At 40.9% G+C, this 18,271-nt stretch overlaps 2 protein-coding genes across 8 annotated transcripts in view; one reads left to right on the forward strand and one right to left on the reverse strand.

Annotated features, from left to right (window-relative positions):
* The first annotated feature begins 485 nt into the window (after window positions 1-485).
* Window positions 486-15,610, forward strand: spc25 (SPC25 component of NDC80 kinetochore complex). 7 transcript variants are annotated; one of them, XM_068035186.1, is made up of 8 exons: window positions 726-777; window positions 4,148-4,241; window positions 4,799-4,944; window positions 7,243-7,308; window positions 7,394-7,540; window positions 7,813-7,917; window positions 8,464-8,562; window positions 15,212-15,610. In XM_068035186.1, exons 3-8 carry the CDS (start codon window positions 4,803-4,805, stop codon window positions 15,328-15,330), a joined length of 678 nt encoding a protein of 225 aa, XP_067891287.1. In that variant the 5' UTR covers window positions 726-777; window positions 4,148-4,241; window positions 4,799-4,802; the 3' UTR covers window positions 15,331-15,610. The 7 variants fall into 7 exon arrangements, with proteins under 7 accessions (XP_067891288.1, XP_067891283.1, XP_067891289.1 ...); XM_068035185.1 differs by lacking the exon at window positions 726-777 and adding an exon at window positions 786-846; XM_068035187.1 differs by lacking the exons at window positions 726-777; window positions 4,148-4,241 and adding an exon at window positions 486-626.
* The window catches only part of nostrin (nitric oxide synthase trafficking), a 52,994-nt gene continuing 50,280 nt past the window's right edge, over window positions 15,558-18,271 (reverse strand). Inside the window, exon 16 of the mRNA XM_068035181.1 lies at window positions 15,558-17,115. Coding sequence (XP_067891282.1) covers window positions 16,982-17,115 — 134 coding nt within the window. The 3' untranslated portion in view covers window positions 15,558-16,981. The remainder of the gene's footprint in view (window positions 17,116-18,271) is intronic.

The following is an 18,271-nucleotide window of genomic DNA, read 5'->3' on the forward strand; positions in this document are numbered from 1 at the left end:
AGGGAAATTGACCAATAACTGGAAGGTGGGATGAGACTGAATAGCTCTTTTTCAGTCAGCAGGGAAACGATTGGTCAAATAACCTCCTTCTGTCTCTGATTATCATGACCATTTTTCTGTTTTGTGGTCCTTCAGCCAATTTTCTAGTCACGCTGTCATATTTCTTTGAATATTGTGTTTTAACTATCAGAAAACTTATTTTGGCACCTTAACAAAAGTCTTTTGAAATCTATATGGACTACAAGGGGATCTCTTTTATCAGTAAATCACATTATTGTCTTCAGCCCTCAGCCCCATGAGAGCTTCCTCCAACTGAATACCCCCACTCCACCAAACACCAAATGCTAACCAGACCCTGCGGAACTGTGCAACTTCATCCTCCCCTGTCCACAGACAATTAGCAGCCTGCCCACTGCCCCACTTCCTGTTTACAGAATTGGAAGCACATTCCTTTCGGTTACACTTTGACCTTTGTCGGAAGTTGACTCTTGATGGCTCTGCTCTGGGTTGAACTACCACAAATTTTTTGTGTTTGTAGAAATGTCGTACAAATCCCAAAGAGATTACTGCTAAAATAAGTAAAAATGATCGAAAATCCACGTTATTTCCTTCTGCTATCGAAAGCTGTACGTGCAGTTTTTTTTTACAAGTGTTATAGGGGTACGCTATGCTCCCCCCACAGCTTTCAGAGACTTGGTTCCTTCCACTTTTGGCGCCGCCGTTGAAATTTGAAAACAGGGAGCGAGCGCGCGGAGGAGCTTCACCGAGAGAGAGAGAGTGAGTGAGTGAGAAGTGAGAGAGAGAGAGAGAGACGGGGGAAGAGCAAGCGAGCGATTGCCTGGGCGGGTAAGCGGGGACCTGTGGTCCTGGATAAATTGGTGTGAGGGGCGTTCAGGAAGGGGAGGTTAGCAGTGCAGTCAGTACCGGTACCAGTGCTGATTGCTTCATTTCGTGTGCTGTCTGTTTAACTCACTGACTGTGTGACTGCTACAACATTTACTACATAGCCCAGGATCTTGCTTTGCAGGAATTGCAACCAGCGCCATGTCTGCCCGCCTGTATTGCAATGTCCACTGTTTCAACAAAAAAAAAACTTGTATTTGTATAGCGCCTTTCACAACCACAGGAAGTCCCAAAGCCCATTACAGCCAATAAAATACTTTTGAAGTGTAGTTGCTGTTGTAATGTAGGAAATGTGGCAGCCAATTTGCACACAGCAAGCTCCCACAAACAGCAATGTGATAATGACCAGATAATATGTTCTTGTGATGTTGATTGAGGAGTAAATATTGGCCGCAATGTTACTTGCCCTTCTGTATGTGTCAGAAACATGGACACTGTACGGCAGACATCTCAAAGCCCTGGAGAGATATCACTAGTGGTGCCTCTGCTAATTCAGTGGCAGGACAGGTGTTTCAATATCAGTGTCCTCTCTCAGGTCAACATCCCCAGTATCGAGACACTGGTCATGGCTAGTCAGTTATGTTGGGCGGGCCACATTGTCCACATGCCTGACACAAGCCTCCCAAAACAAGCTTTCTACTCCAAGCTGCATCACGGCAAGAGCCTACCAGGAGGGCAGAGGAAACACTACAAGGATGTTCTTAAAGGCTCCCTTAAAAAATGTGACATCTCTACTGATTTGTGGGAATCTCTTGCCCAAGACTGCCCAAAATGGAGAAGCATCCGCGAAAGGTGCCAGTCAGTTCGAACAACATCAACTAAGTGCAAACAGTGGAAGGAGTGTTCGGAATTTCGAGCATCCCATTCACTCGCCTCACCAAACACCACCTGTCCCACCTATGGCAGAGTGTGCGTATCCAGAATTGGACTATTCAGTCACCTAAGGACCCACAACCCTGGAGTGGAAGAAAGTCAACCTCGTTTCCGAGGGACTGCCTAAGAAGAAGAAATATTGGCCAGGTCACTCCTCTACTTTTCTTTGAAATAATGTCATGAGATCTTTTATGTCCACCTGAGAGAGCAGATAGGGCATTGTTTTAACATCTCATCCAAAAGATGCCACCTCCAACAGTATTGCATTTCCTCAGTCTTATTAGTCTTATTTTTTATGCTCAATTCCTTAAAAAGGAATTGAACCCAGAACCTTCTAACTCAAGTGAGAGTGCTACCAACTGAGCCATGACTGACTACCAAATACCACAACCAGGAGGATAGGTTTCAAGCCTCTGGCTTGGCACAGTGGTACTGTTGGAAACTGAGGGAACATAATCTACCATCTACAATCTGGAAAAGGAAAGTCTAGAAGAGAATATTCTGTTCAAAGTACTTATTTCAGTTTTGGCTGGGAGGGGGAGTGTTAGGAAGAAATATATATACTTGATACAAAATAAATCTTCCTTATCTCTTCCTCATTTCCATGTGCTCCTAATGACATGTGGGATCAGCTTCCATATGTATGTTGTTGACAGTTTTACATTTCCAGATCGCTGCTTGATTGCATCTGGTACTTTGGGTTGCCTGTTCAATATTTGGCGATTGATAACTCCTAACATTTCTCCAGTTCAACAATGGGGAGAATGGAGCAGTCATCTTTGGACCCCTACAGAGGATCTGCTCTCTTGTCAGAGATTCCACTCCCTAATTGTCTGAACTGGACTGTCCACAACCTTGGCTTCCTGTTCAATTTGCAACCTGAAATTTGAAATTGAGCAGGATTGCTCCTCCATGGCCCACAGAAGTAATCTGGGTTGCTGCTGCCCACTCCACTCTTGGAGATCCTGATCGCAACTTACCTTGCTGTCTAATTTCTGGCATTCAATCTGGTAAGCTGCTTCAAAATCTACCCTCACATCTTCAGATTCCTCCCTGACTCCCTTCGTTCTCCACTTCAAAGTTTTGCCTGCATTGGTCTGGCCATACAATGTATTGTGTTCAATTTCAATTTCTGTCATTGTGCCATTTAAAAAAAAAAGCATGCATTGGAAAGGGGTCAGAGCTCTGCAGTAAGACTGCTGTGCAAAATTAAATGGGTTGCATTATGAGGAAAGATTACTGAAGCTTAAGGGGGAAGGAAAGTACAGCCACACCCCAGGGCCTCTTCTGGATGCTTTCAAATCACCCCCAGGCTGATAAATCAGTGCACCTGGCAATACTACTTGGCTTATCACCTTTGTGCTTCTAAAATATCTGACTGTCAGAGAAATGTCATAGGAAGTTTGCTAATCTTTTTTTTTGAAGGAAGTACTTTGAACAGAACCTTTTTTAAGGAAACCTAGGCAATGGGGCATGGTATGATAAGGTATCTTGGTCAAGAGCAGAAACTCCAATGTTTTGCTTTAGGGAGTTGTAAATGGAACAATATAATTAAATAGAATCCAAATTGATTTGTGTGCATAACGTTGCAGGTATCTGAAGTGGTGGTTGTTATCGGTCTGTTTTCTATTTATGATCCTGTAATAACTCATCTTTTAAACTGCTTTGCTTTACATGTGATTAAAACAGCACATTATATCTGTTTTAAATTTCTTTAAAGCAGATTGTAACACCATGTAACACACCACGATGACAACCCTCTAAATTCTGCTTCAGAGTTTGTCATAAATAGTGGATGGTCCAAGCTTTTAGGAAGGCTATAGTGATTAATGATTAGTCATTTTCCACAGGAACTGTCTGTTACTAATTATTTTTAAAATTGCTAATTTCTTTCTGTAGATGTTTGACAAATCTCAGTTTCTATAGGAGACCCCTGCTGAAATGCCATTTGAAAAACACAAATGCATACAGATTGACATTACTGCCAAGAAAATTTTGTAATATGAGTTGATTCTGATATTATGAGGTTGAAATAAGGATTGTATTGATCCTGGAATAGTTATTTTTGGCCTGCCAAGTGAAAGGTGCACTCTAATCATCATGTGTCCACCAAACATATTGCAGTTCTGAAAGCTTTAAACATCACTGTTGGTCTAACCTGAGGTGAGTGAATGTGCTGGTGATCTGTCTTAATGGCAGTTCTTGGACTGCATTCCAGTTCCTGCGAAAATCACTTGTACAGGATCTACAAATGAGGACCACATAGAAGGAAGTTTTCTGATCACTGAAGCAGGAATGATTCCTCATCTTTTGGTTTGATCATGTACAGTAACCATCATCCAATCATTTCAAATATCTGATTGCCTTAAAGGTAGCTTTTGTCATTTTATACTGAAGAAAGAGGTCCAGCTGTTTGCTGTTGAATCTTTCATACACAGAGTCAGCAAAACTTGGCCATTTTGCAGGTAAGTCTTTTACATAAATGATGCAAAGCAACATATCCCAAAATTCAAGCTTTTTACTGGGCTAATTCACAAAATTACAATGTCTTGCATTACTCCACCTGGACACCTACAGAAAATTATTTCATGAAATGTATAATTTTAAAATAGTGTGTTTCACCTCTTCTCTTCAGTACCATTCATTGCCTTACCCCCAAACCTACAGAATAATCATCATATTCGACATGATTATGCTCCTTTTCTATCATGTTTGACCGAAACAAGTTATACTTTGTATGTTGATGGTTCTTCCCTCATTGAACCTTTTCCACCTTTGATGTATGTTTATCAGTCTTTAAAATGTTCACAGTTATGCATTGTATCCTGTGTACCAGCAGAACTGCTTTCACATTTCAAGATTAGGCCTTTAACTGATTTTTTTAAACCAAATTGATACCAGTGTTATTAATGACACAGTTTATTGTAATATGGCGAGAATGATCTGATAAAGCCTGTATATCTTAATGTATATGGACTCTACCAATTATTTAATTCCCTTTTGTTGTGGAAATGTGCTGTAGATCAATGGATTTCTTCAAAGAAGATGAACAAATTCAGCTGAATGAAAAGCTAAATGAAACCAGGATCAAATTTTCAAGTTTGTGGGAAAACTATAATCCAGGAGGATTTAAACAGAGATACAAAGAATCTTTAAAAATCACAGAAGGTAAAGTTTACAGATTGTAATTGTATCTACTATATATGAAAATTTAACTGAATTACAAATCTTTTAAAATTTAATAACTGAAATGAAGGCGAATAGAAAAGGACAATGTAGTATTTATGCTCCTTACAAATTAGATTTACCAGTTTTTAAAAGAATTTATGGACTCTGCTGTAAGAAAGGTAGAGAATTCCTGACTTCCCCTCAGTCTTTTTCTGATCTGTGTTCCTTAAATTATCAAAACTTACCCAATAATAGCGTTTCATAAACTTGATCTCGATTGAGGTTGAACAGGAGCTGATGTTTGGCTTGAGACTCTGGGTTGGGTGGGGGGCGGTGGGGTTGAGTCGGTGGTGAACGCATGGAGTTTATGCTGGGTGCCGAAATTGACACCTTTGAACTTTCCAATGCTTAGCTGGAGGAACTTATGGTTCATCTAAGATTGGATGTCAAGTAAGTAGTCTGGCAGCACTGGAGCAGTAGAGAGGTGATCGAGATGTCGAACTATAGGTTGTCGATGTACACGTGGAAACTGACCCTATGAGCTTGATTTTTCAAATTGGGGTCAGGAGCCTGACTCCCAGATAATTTTGGGGTCTCAACCGCACACCGCAATCATCTTGAAATGTATATGCCCTAATTGGGCTGACGGTGAGCTTGGCGCCCAATTGGTGGTGCTGAGCATAACCAGCAGGTGGGAGATACCTGCACAGCGCGAGTGACAAAGACAGATGGCAGTCATGATGGGGCCCACGGCTGCCTTGCAGAAGAGAGCAGGCAGCACCTCGGAGGACCAGCAACTTCACTGAGCACAAAAGTGGCCAAACGGTCAAATGGAAGGTAAAATGCAACAATCCCCAGCTCCTGAAATTTTTCAACATCAAAAAATAACCTTTACCTTCTTCCCACTTTAAAAAAAAAAATTATTTCATGGGACGTGAGCGTCGCCGGCAAGGCCAGCATATGTTGCCCATCCTTATTTGCCCTTGATGGTAAGCCACCACCATGAACTGCTGCAGTCCATGTGGTGTAGGTACACCCACAGTAGTATTTGCCTTTTCTGTAGCAGTTTGATACAACTGAGTGGTTTGCTAGGCCATTTCAGAGGACAGTTAAGAGTCAACCACATTGCTGTGGGTCTGAAGTCACATGTAGGCAGACCCGGTAAGGGCAGCAGATTTCCTTCCCTAAAGGACATGAGTGACCTGATGGGTTTTACGACAATCCAGTAGTTTCATGGTCAACACTACTGAGCCTAGCTTTTTATTCCAGATTTATTAATTAATTGAATTTAATTTCCACCACCTGCCATGGTGGGTTTTGAACTCATGTCTCTGGATAATTAGTTGGGGCCTCTGGATTATTAGTCCAGCAACTATGCCACCATTCCCAACTTTGAAAATTGCTGTCTCACCTTCCCTGGCCCAATTATAAGTTTCTCAAGGAGCTTAATGGGCTTTTAATTGGAGGCGAGCAGGTTCCCCATTCTCCCCACCCACCCCCTTCAAAAATGGCGTTTTTGCTTTCTTGAGGCGGCTGCCATCCAGGAACGCAATTTTCAAATCGCACCCGCAACCCTTCCTGACCTCACCGGCAATTAAAAATCTAGCCTATGTCTGTGGAAGATGCCACTGAGTTGCAGCATGATGATAAGGAAGAATTTGGGGCCAAGGATTGGGACTTCTAAGATGATGGTGAGGGAAGAGAAGTCACATTCAAAATTACCTTGTTTGTTTTTTGCTTCTATGTTTGGTGACTCATTACAAGATTTCTTTTTCCATTTTAAAGGAACTTGCTTCACAAAAATAAATATTGTTAGTTCAGGGCTTATCATTTTAGTAACCATCGTTAACCATTTTTGCAACTGGTCATTACACTCACAGAACAGTAATCAGTGTACCAAGCAACCATACAAAAGTGCCTTTTGAAAATGTTGATTATAGAACATTGTGCTAACAACAAAAAATAATGGCAAATTAAGAGCTACAATGGATTTCTGATGGCAGTTGTATTAAATATACACTGTATGTTTTGCTGGTTTTAAAACTTCTTGAGAAATATACTTTTTAGTTGTTCTTGTATCTAGAGTTAAACTCCATTGCCACATGCAAGCATACAAAAATTACGTTGTGGAATTCTGTCAAAAACTTAGATTGGATTTGATTTGCACTATTTAAGGGATATTGTTTGAATGTGTGTTACTGCCACTTTAGTACATTCAGTCATTTTCAAATGACTAATTTCTGAGAGTTAATTTTCTATCATCTTAGAGAGGTATCATAATTGTCAATTCTTTTACAGGCAGATGCTTAGAAATATATGAAGAGGAGAAACAGATGTGTGAAAAGGTCCAATTAATCAAAAAGGGTATTTGCTAATATACTACTTTACTGCAGTTCTGTACTTCAGCTGAAATAACTCGTCACTAATAGGAAATGTCATTTTTTTGCAGTTATTGCTGAGCAGAATGCATTCATAGAAAAAACACATTTAGATCTGCAGAGTGTGAACAAAAATATAGAAAATATTGAAAGACAAAAGCAGGAAGTGTTAGAAAAGATCAAGAAATTGAAGGAAGGACTTTTCAAAAAACAGGAATGTAAGTATCATGTTATTTGTACAAGGGGAAGAAAGGGTAACCTGCCCGCTTTTTAAGTCAAATAATGTTGGTTTGGATGCCAACTGGATAAATTGGTCCCAATTGCATATGCAACAGTATATATAAAATATGAAACTGTTGGTTATCAAAAATTTAGTGAGGTCTGACACTTTATTCTAATGAATCATAAATAATTGAAACTATTCTTTTACTCTTGGAAATTTCTGCTATTTTTTAGCCATGAAAATAATTAGTTCTTCCTCCATAAATAGTAATTTCTACACAAAAACAAGAAAACAAAGCAAAGCTGAAGGAATTAAATACATCTGCAGAAATGTTCAAGAAGCGAATGGGACTAGAAATTCGGAAGGTGCAGGGTAAGAACAAGGAATATCCTTTTATAGAAGAAGACTTGAACTTTGAGTTACAAAGCTGCCAGTCATTTATCCTTAAAATCCATGTACAGATATTTCAAAAGTAAAACATTTTAGCTCAGTGTTTTTGTACAAAAGCTGCGTACAAATACTTATCTTTAAACTTTTGTTTTGATCAACTATTTTCTACTTCACGCATTTAGCTTAGTCTAATTTAGTCTGCGCTAGTTTTCTAACTGTCATCTGACTTCTTAAAATAATTGACTTTGAATATTTCCAATTTAAAAAAATGAAATCATCTAAATTATCCAGGTGAAATTAACCTTGAAAACTAATAATACTGTTACTTGCATCAAGTTAAAATTCAATTGTACTTCGGAAAGCAAGTCACAAGGTAGCAATCCAAGAGCAATTTTTTTTTTGTTTATTAACTGTAACACATGAATCTTTGAACTGAATTTTGAATTATTCTTTGTGAAGATATGTTTATGGAATGCACTATTTGTATTTTCTTTTGGTGTAGAACTAATTTTAATGGTTCTTCTAAAGGGGAGCAACTGCAGTTTATCTTCAAATGCATCAGCCAAAAAAATCCCGAGCAGCCATTTACATTTCTGCTGAAATTCAATGAAGAAGGAAATTATGAAGGTATGGCTTTTTTGAAAACTGAGGTGTATAACTTTCCTCAGAGCATCAGAAAGCATGCAATGAGGGAAGATAATTTGAGCCCAACAAGACTGTTCCTTTCATAAACCATGTACAATCAACTTGTCATGGACTTTAATCCTACTTGTTTAATCTTCTGAGGAAAATTTCAGCATAAAGGCTTCCTGATCTCCATAAGTAACAAGCAATCCTCACATCTCCAGCATCCATTCCTGGCCTGTTGAACTCCAGACAATATTAACCTTGCCCTTTTGCCTCAGCAGTATTAAGAACCATTGTGTTATTGGGATATTTAATATTTTCAGTCCGTGCATTCACTATTAACAATACCATCACAGCTACATATCTACCTAGCACATGGCCCTCAGTAGCTTTTGCTAGAAATTTGTTCCTCATGTCCACCACTTTGAAGGTGTGAACGGGAGGAGATTACTTCCAACCTATAATCTCTAATAATCTGCTCACAATCTGTCAGTCTGCTTGCATCTATGACATCTATAGCTCATGGGTATTTCAAATAATTCAACTGAAGTTGATCAAAAGACATTTCTTGGAGCAATTGAATATATTAAGACTTCTAGCCTTACTATGAGTCATGTGATCACAGTTTGGCTGTTGACTTCATCAGTGAAACATGATCATACAGAAATAGTAGCATGTGGCAGGGGATAGATAACTGGGCCTTGTGAAGATCAGTTTAAAACTTGGCCTGTCAAGTAAATGCAACTTGAAAAATTGTGACTGTTTATTATAGAAATGAAACACAAGTCAAAAAGTTGGGAGATTTGACCTACAATTCACTTTCTCTGAACTAATTTCAATTTAAAATCCAAATATAGTATCAGGCAAAACCCCCACCTGCCAAGGCTGAGGCACACATGATTTCGCCACATGAACATTAAAACCTAAAATTGCAAGCCCCTGACTGGAAAGACATTTGCATAGTAACCGACAGTGTTGGAACAATGGGGACCCAGTCGTTGCGTCCCCAATACACAGAAGAAGTGCTCAGACCAGTTTTAGTCAGATGACTAATTGGCTATTGCAGAGGTTGGAACTGAGAGAGTTTAAATTGGAGATAACCGTGTTTGAAATGAAAAAGTCGTGTGCTCCCAGTTGGAACAGAACCTCCTCTCCCGTCGTGCCTGCCTCCATCTCTTTCCCAAGGAACTGAATCTTGTGAAAACACATGAACCTGGGCGGCACAGTGGCGCAGTGGTTAGCACCGCAGCCTCACAGCTCCAGCGACCCGGGTTCAATTCCGGGTACTGCCTGTGTGGAGTTTGCAAGTTCTCCCTGTGTCTGCGTGGGTTTCCTCCGGGTGCTCCGGTTTCCTCCCACAAGCCAAAGACTTGCAGGTTGGTAGGTAAATTGGCCATTAGCAATTGCCCCTAGTATAGGTAGGTGGTAGGGAAACATAGGGACGGGTGGGGATGTGGCAGGAATATGGAATTAGTGTAGGATTAGTATGGATGGGTGGTTGATGGTCGGCACAGACTCGGTGGGCCGAAGGGCCTGTTTCAGTGCTGTATCTCTAAACTAAACTAAACCTCAGAGAGAGAAAAGTCTCCCACTTGAACAAGGTTTAAGAAGAACACTGGGCTCTGACGAACAGCAAGACTACCTACAATCAAGTGAGCTTGAAGCACAGTAAACAAGAAGCTTTTGATATTGCCTCAAACTCCTCTCTCTTATATTTTCCTCTCCTCATTTCTGTCCCAATCTGCATGTGTGTATCGCATGTGCATGCTAGCGTGGATGTTAACCATATTAGAGTTTAAGTTTGAATAAAATTTCATCTTTCTTCTTTAAACCTCAGAAAACCTGTGTGAATTGGTTTCTTTGCCTTATAATTGGAAAGCGGTGAACAAGGATTCACAAAGGGGGGAGCTCAAAACACAGTGTGTTTAAAATTAAACCGTTACAATAAGACCAGGTGAAGATAGTAACAGACCCCTAGACACCTTTCGCACCTGGTCATAACAGAAATTTGGGTGCTAGCTTTTGGAATTTTACCCACAAACGAGTGAAATTGGAAGTGGGAAGCCAAGTTGTTCCCAATCAAAAAAAATAAAAGCAAGATTTTAATACAGGTTTTCTTGTGGTTATGTGTGATTGAATACTAACATGTCTGCAACTGAAGTGAGTAGCTCTCCAAGCCAGGGTGAAGTAACTTGGGATAAGTTCAAAGCACTGTGTATGGAGGAGTTGAGAAAAATGGCTGAGCAGTGTGGGATCACTGTCTGTGACAAGGCTAGGAAGTTTGAACTCCTAAGACGAGTGGCCGACCATTTTTCCATTGAATCTGAAGAAGCAGAAGCAGTGTTAGAAACAGACCCAGTCAGGGTACTGCTAGCAAAGATACAATTGGAACAAAAGAAACTTGAACTAGAAGACAGAGAGAGGCAGGAGAGGGAAAAAAAGAGAGCCTTCCAAAAGGAACGTGAAGAAACCGAAAGACAGGAGAAAGAAAGACAGAAAGAGAAAGAATATTCCAGAAAGAATCCGAAGAGAGAGAGCTGAAGCGGCTTGAGTTAACTAGGGGTGACAGAGCAACCCGAGTGAAAGCCTGGTCAATATGGAAGAGCACAATTCAGGGCTGGGTACGCGATTGCTAAAACTCGCTCAATTAATTCCAAAATTCAATGAGGAAGATGTGGAAGCGTTTTTCATGTCTTTTGAGAAACTGGCAAGGCAGCTAAAATGGCCATCTGAGACCTGGCCTCTCTTATTACAAAGCAAACTAACTGGAAAAACCCATGTGGTTTCTTCCTTGTTGCTAGATGAGAGTTCATCAAGTTATGAACTGACCAAAAATGCTATCCTCGGGGCATACGAATTAGTACCCGAAGCTTATCGCCAAAAGTTTAGAACCCTCAAAAAGCAAACTTAGCTGGAGTTTGAAAGAAGTAAGTAGCTAGCTTTTGACCAGTGGCTGAGGGCTTTAAAAATACAGCTCAGCTCTGAATCTCTCAGAGAAGTAATCCTGTTAGAGGAATTTAAAAACTCTTTCCCATTCTCAGTAAAGACCCATGTCGAGGAGCTGCAGGTTCAGGGAGCCCGGTAAGCGGCAGTTCTGGCTGATGAGTTTGCTTTAATTTATAAGACAGTTTCCTAGGGGAGAGCCTTTCCTGATCACTCCCACAAATTCGAAAAGGACAAAGGGTGGGAAGGTGATATCCGCCTAGGCAGTCCTGGAAAAGAAAGGAAAGCAGGAGACACAGGGGGCCCTCCTCCAGCCAAAAAGGAAGGTGCTGTGAGCAAGAGAGACCCAGAAATCTGTGTGCTTCCATTATAATAAGGCAGGGCATTTAAAAGCTGACTGCTGGAAACTAAAGGGGAAACCGGTAGGGTTAATCAGGGCACACCCGCTCAGTGACAACAGGGACCTGATGCAAAACACAGAACAAGCTGTGGCTTTAACTGCAGTAAGAGTGCAATCCAGGAAGCTTACTATGGCCAGTGCAGGAAAAGTTAATAGGATTCCTGAAGGTTATCAGGGTTTTGTATTTGAAGGGAAAGTAACCCCATAACCCTCGAGTGGGGCAAGCAAGCCCATAGTGATTCTCAGGGACACAGGGGCCACCTGATCCCTTTTACTGGGGAAAGGCCTGACTTTTCCGCCTGAGAGTGCAGTGAACACCAAAATGGCGGTGCACCTGGAGTGTGATCTAGTTTCGGGACCGGTGACTGTAGGGATTGTTCCTAGTTTGTCTGTGGATGGGGTTGACCTGCTCCTAGGTAATGATCTGGCAGGAGTGAAGGTGGCAACACCCCCCCACCCCCAGTAGCAAAAGAAAGACTACAGGAGGTCAGAGAGACAGGGCCGTGACAGGAGACGGTCTCCTGCAGTTTCCCAATATGTAGTGGATCAGGCCACAAACAAGCTTCCCAGAGCAGACTGCATTGGCACTGCAGGCAAATGACCATGAGGTCTGCCTGTCCGAGATTTTTTTTGGAAAGTTAGGAGACCCAAGGAATGAATTAAATGGGTTTTCCCTAGGTGAGGCTCAGTGATCCGACCCAGTATTGCTAGAGTTAGCACAGGCTGCTCAGTCGGAAAGTGAAGCAGAGGGAGTCCCTGACTGCTACTATTTAAAGAATGAGGTACTGATGAGGAAATCGATTCCTCCTCACAGACTTGAGGGCAAGGAGTGAACAGTAGTTCACCAGTTAGTGGTACCACAGAGGTACCAGGGACAAATATTAAAAAGGGCCTACGAGACCACAGTAGCTGCACATGCCAGTATACGAAAGACCAAAGCCCGCATAAGACAGCAGTTTTACTGGCCAAAACTCCACAAAGATATGGTGGAGTACTGCAGAAGTTGCCACATGTGCCAGGTTGAGGGAAAACTCCAACCTACAGTGAAACCTGCACCCCTACGTTCTGTACCGGTGTTAGGAGGACCCTCCAGCAGAGAGCTGGTGAATTGTAAGGGACCCCCGCTGAGAACAAAAGGGTACAGGCAGGCACACAGCTGGCAAAAGTTTAGAAAAAGGGGAAAAAGTGACCAAGGGCAGGATAAAGGAAGTCCGGGAAGAATCCTGGATGTAAACCCCTACTGTCTGGTCAACCAACCCTGAAAAATGTGAAAAGTTAGACCCCACAATCTCCTATGTAAATGCAGACTCTAGAAGTACCCCACCAGAGTTGCTGACAGCATTTACAGGAACCTGCAGAGACAAAGAGAGACCTCTGGGGGGAACAGAAACTGTGAGGGTGATGCCGCACCTAGCTGAAGTGCCACAGGAGATTGCAGCCAAATCTGCACAAATACCTACAGGTAGGAGTGTCCGAGAGAACAAAGGGGAGAATAACAAAGACTCTTCCCCCACAGTCAGAGGAAAAGGGAACCACCCATCCCCTGAAGTCAAAGGAAAAGGGAACCACCCATCTCCTGAAGTCAAAAGTCTTTGTGAAGCAGCTCTGGCAGAACAGACCATTTACGATCAGCTTTAAGATTGGTGTGAGTGGAAATGAATGAGAGAAATGTATGGTTTTTCTTTCTGTATCCTGTATTTCTCTCAAACTCTGAAATGAAATGCACCGTTTTTCTTCAAATCGCATATCATTCTGCTGGGTGTGGAGGTGTCAGGCGAACCCCCCCCCCCCCCCCCCCCCCGACTGGACATTTGCATAGTAACCGACAGTGTTGGAACAACGGGGATCCATCCGTTGCTTCCTTAATACACAGAAGAAGTGGTCAGACCAGTTTTAGCCAAATGACTAACAGGTTGTTGCAGAGGTTGGAATTGGGAGAGTTTTAAATTGGAGAAAAGAGTGTTTGAAACGAGAAAGCCGTGTGCTCCCGATTGGAACAGAACCTCCTCTCCAGTCCTGCCTGCCTCCATCTCGAATCTTGTGAAAACACGTGAACCTCAAAGAAAGAAAAGTCTTCTGCATGAACTAGGTTTAAGAAGAACACTGGGCTCTGATGAACAGCAAGACTACCTACAATCAAGTGAGATCGAAGCACAGTAAACAAGAAACTCTTCTGATATTGCCTCAAACTCCTCTCTACTATATTTTCCTCTCCTCTCTTCTGTCCTTATTTGTAGAACATAGAACAGTACAGCACAGTACAGGCCCTTCGGCCCACGATGTTGTGCCGAACCTTTAGCCTACTCTAAGATCAAACTAACTACCTACCCTTCATTCTACTATCATCCATGTACCTATCCAAGAGTCGCTTAAATGTCCCTAATGTATCTGCTTCTACTACCACCGCTGGCAGCGCATTCCACGCACCCACCACTCTCTGTGTAAAGAACCTACCTCTGACATCTCCCCGAAACCTTCCTCCGATCACCTTAAAATTATGCCCCCTGGTGATAGCATTTGCATGAGTATATCGCGTGTGTATGCTAGCGCAGTGTTTATCCGTAGGCATTAACCGTATTAGAGTTTAAGTTTTAATAAAATTTCATCATCTTTAAACCTCAGAAAACCTGTGTGAATTGGTTTCTTTGCTTTATATTTGGAAAGCGGTGAACAAGGGTTCACAAAGGGGGAGCTCAAAACAGTGTGTTTAAAATTAAACCCTGTTACAATAAGACCAGGTGAAGATAGTAACCGACCCCTAGTCACCTTTCACACCTAGTCGTAACAATAGGTTATAAAGTAAACTCGTTTTGAATTGCGTTAGGAATCCAGTATTCGTCCTAAATGTAAATCAAATGAAACCTGTGATTTTGCAGATCTGCAAAATTTTCCCACCATGTCAATTTAAAATAAAACATTTGGTCTCTGGATATATATCTATTGCCCAACCCGAATTGCCTTAAGGACATAGTGTGGACTGCAGCCATGTGTTGGCCACACTGGATAGGGGTTGCTACTTTGATTCTCTAAAGAACATTATGAACCAGTTGGGTTTTTACAACAATCCACTACTTCATGGTCATTTGTTTTTTATGGTGCTAGTCCACAGGTTTCTTGAACTAACTTTCACATCTTGCTATGATGGTATTTTGAACTCATGCCCTTTTGGCTCTGGTTCAATGATCCATAGAGAAAAGAGCTCCTACAAGGTTGTTTGTACAACAATATTATGGACTACATGTTATTTGTTGCAAATGTTTCAATTTCCATTAGCTAATATTCTGCTATTTTCCTTTGCCCTTTCAGTCACATCATGTGAACCACCACTGGAATGTATGCCGTTGTTACAGGAAAAACTCAAAGAAACCAACAATTTCTCTGCATTTCTTGCAAATGTCAGGAAAGCTTTTACAGCATTAGTATAACTCCAGGTTGCATTCCTAGCTTTTATATTTAGTTTAGAAAGTGTATTTTTCCTTGCTGTTTAATTTTTTTTTTATCTCTATGAACCCTATCTTGCTGTCTGATGGGTAATATAGTATTTTTCTAATTGTAGCCTTGTTTAAAAGAAAAAACAATCTCCCTTGTTTATATGTGTATCTCTTAGACTGTTGGCTGTATTATGTTGCTTGATAAATTAACGGACACAAGATGCCATCTGTCATAAGTTTACTGTCGTTATGATTAATAAACATTTTCATCAAACCTTTTATGTACAAAGTGTTTAATTTTTTGTTGTTGAAATAAACAGTTGTCATTAGAATATCAGTAAAATAATGGTAGCAATAGTCAGCCCCATGGCGTCATGCTTCACTAATTTTTGAGCTACTGCTTAGCATCCATTTATAGGATGGCCTTTGTGGAGCAGATTAGGATATTTCATTACATTAATGGTGCCACACAAATGCAAGTTGTTGAGTGTGTTGTGGATTGTGGTGTTGCATAAAGTTGCTTCCGAGTAAACAGTATTAATGGAGTAAATGTAACTCTTATTTTGTGTTGGAATTTGGATAAAATAACTGTCAAGAATAAATTGGCATCTTAACAGCTTTGCATGTGTTCAGAAAGATAAAAGAAAAGATGTGCTTTGGATATAAATCACTGCCAGTTAAAAGATTTCTACTAATCCTGCTGCTCTGTATTTAGAGTGTTCATGAATTCAGAGCAGGCATATGTAAGTAATGGGCCAGTATTTACAGTAAAAACAGGCTAACGTTGCTAACTGTTATTCACGTGCAATTCGGACAGCAACTTCAGGCGAGCACAGATGCACAGTTAAACCAGAAAATCTGGAAGCTGCTGTCCAAGATCCACTGCTCCCCAGCTGCTCAAAACAACACCTCGCTGTCTGACTCCCCATTCAAGTGTATTGAACAGTGTGACATTCCTGTACTTCCACCGTAAATACAAACTAAACTTGCCTCAGAAAGTTGGAGCATGTCTGTTTCAGTCTAAGTATCCTTTTTAATAGCATGGTACGTCTTAATTAGTGACAAACTACCTCCGACATTGAAAATAATTTTTTACAGTTGTGGCATCTAATTACTTAAGAATTTAATTGATTTTTGTTTTACTTTTTCTTTGTCTTTCTTTCAATTCAATCTTTTTTCCCTCTCTTTGCTTTCAGTACTTGATTTAACACTGAATTCACTATTCTAACTTACAGTTCCTGGTCCAGACTGCAGACCTCAATTCTTCAATCTGATTAAGATGACATAGTTGCCCTGTTTACACAGGTCCCAGATGTCCTGTAGAGGGTGCCGTTTCCCTCTTCTAGTTACAATAATTTGGAGTGCAAAGAAGTTATAGAAATTAAGTAGGCAAAGCCATTCACTGTCTACAGTAAATTCTGGCCCATTGATGTGTTTGCTTTTAGTACACATGCATAAATTGTCAGCACATTCATAAGATGAAAAGGTCTTTGTCCAAAATGTGAATCAATGTTTTGATTTTGAAACTTGGTGCAAATTCACATTACTGTATTGAAATATTACAATTCTTCAATGTCTAATCAGCATTTTGCCACACCACTTTGTCCTCTTCCAAAAATCAGTGACACTAAGGGTTTGTACTAGTTCATGCTTCTGTTGATCTTCTTCTCACTTGCGGTAATTCCTCTATGTAGGTAGCTGGGAAAATGCCCTTCTTTCCTCGCAAGCTGCCAAACCACCATCCAGTCACATCCTTCTTGTGAATAATAAGTATGTCACCTACAGAGGAAAAAGAAACAAAGTCAGAACTTGTATCTAAGAGTATAGTATTCTCTGGTTATTGATTATTCAGGTAGTAGTTGCTGCTGTCCAGTGCTCTTGCTTCCATTATTGCATCAAGTGTGATTGTTACGACCAGGTGAGAAAAGTGTCTAAGGGTCCCTCTCAGCCTTCACCTGGTCTTACTGTAACAGGGTTTAATTTTAAACAGTGTTTTTAGCTCCCCCTTGGTGATTCCGTGTTCACCGTTTTCCAATTAAAAAGCAAAGAGACTAGCACAAACAGGTTTTCTTAGGTTTAAAGAAGAAATATTGAAACTTATTAAACTTAAACTCTAATTCAGTCGATGCCTACGGATACATGATGCCCACGCTAGCATGCATATGCGATACACACATGCAAAAAGAGACAGAAAAGAGCAGAAGAAATAAAGTGGAAAAGTTTGAGGCAATATCTGAAGAGTTTTGTTACGGGTCTTCGAGTTCACTGTAGAGTCTTTGATTGTAGGTAAATCTTGCTTTTTGTTGGGGCCCAGTATTCTTCTTAAACCTTGTTCTCTGTAGGAAACTTTTGTTTCTTGGGATTCATGTGTTTTCAGTGGACTCAGAAGCTTGTGAGAAAGAGATGGGAGCAGGCAGACAGGAGAGGCTGTGACAAGCCAGCAAGGAGAGATATTCTCAGTCCAGGAGCTTTCTGCCCCAACTGTTTGTACAAATCCAAAAATTCAAGTTGCCCAGCAGGTCAGTCATGTGACTGGTTTGACCATGTTCATTTGTGTATTCGGCCATCTTAGCAGTCAACCTGGAATGTGAGCTCTCCCACCTTCAACGTCAGGTGATCAAAAGTCCATTGTGGGTTGAGTGTGTCAGGGAATGGCTGCTTTGTCCTTCCAAATACTGTCTGTTAATATGCAAATGTCTTTTCCAGCCACGGCTGATCTGTTTAACAAGTCCTTTCCTCACTCCAGTAACAGTTTAAAATCCATGTTCATGACAAAATTAATGTGCCTCATTCTTGGCAGGTGGGGGCTTCGCATGACAGTGATCAACTAACTCTGGAAATGCTGGGATCTTTCTCAATGCTACTATGGGTGGTACTTAACTATTGGAGGCTTCAAGAAATAATCATCTTGCTTAGAGATCCATAGATATTACAA

Source organism: Heterodontus francisci, chromosome 7, assembly GCF_036365525.1.
Source record: "Heterodontus francisci isolate sHetFra1 chromosome 7, sHetFra1.hap1, whole genome shotgun sequence".
NCBI lineage: Eukaryota > Metazoa > Chordata > Chondrichthyes > Heterodontiformes > Heterodontidae > Heterodontus > Heterodontus francisci.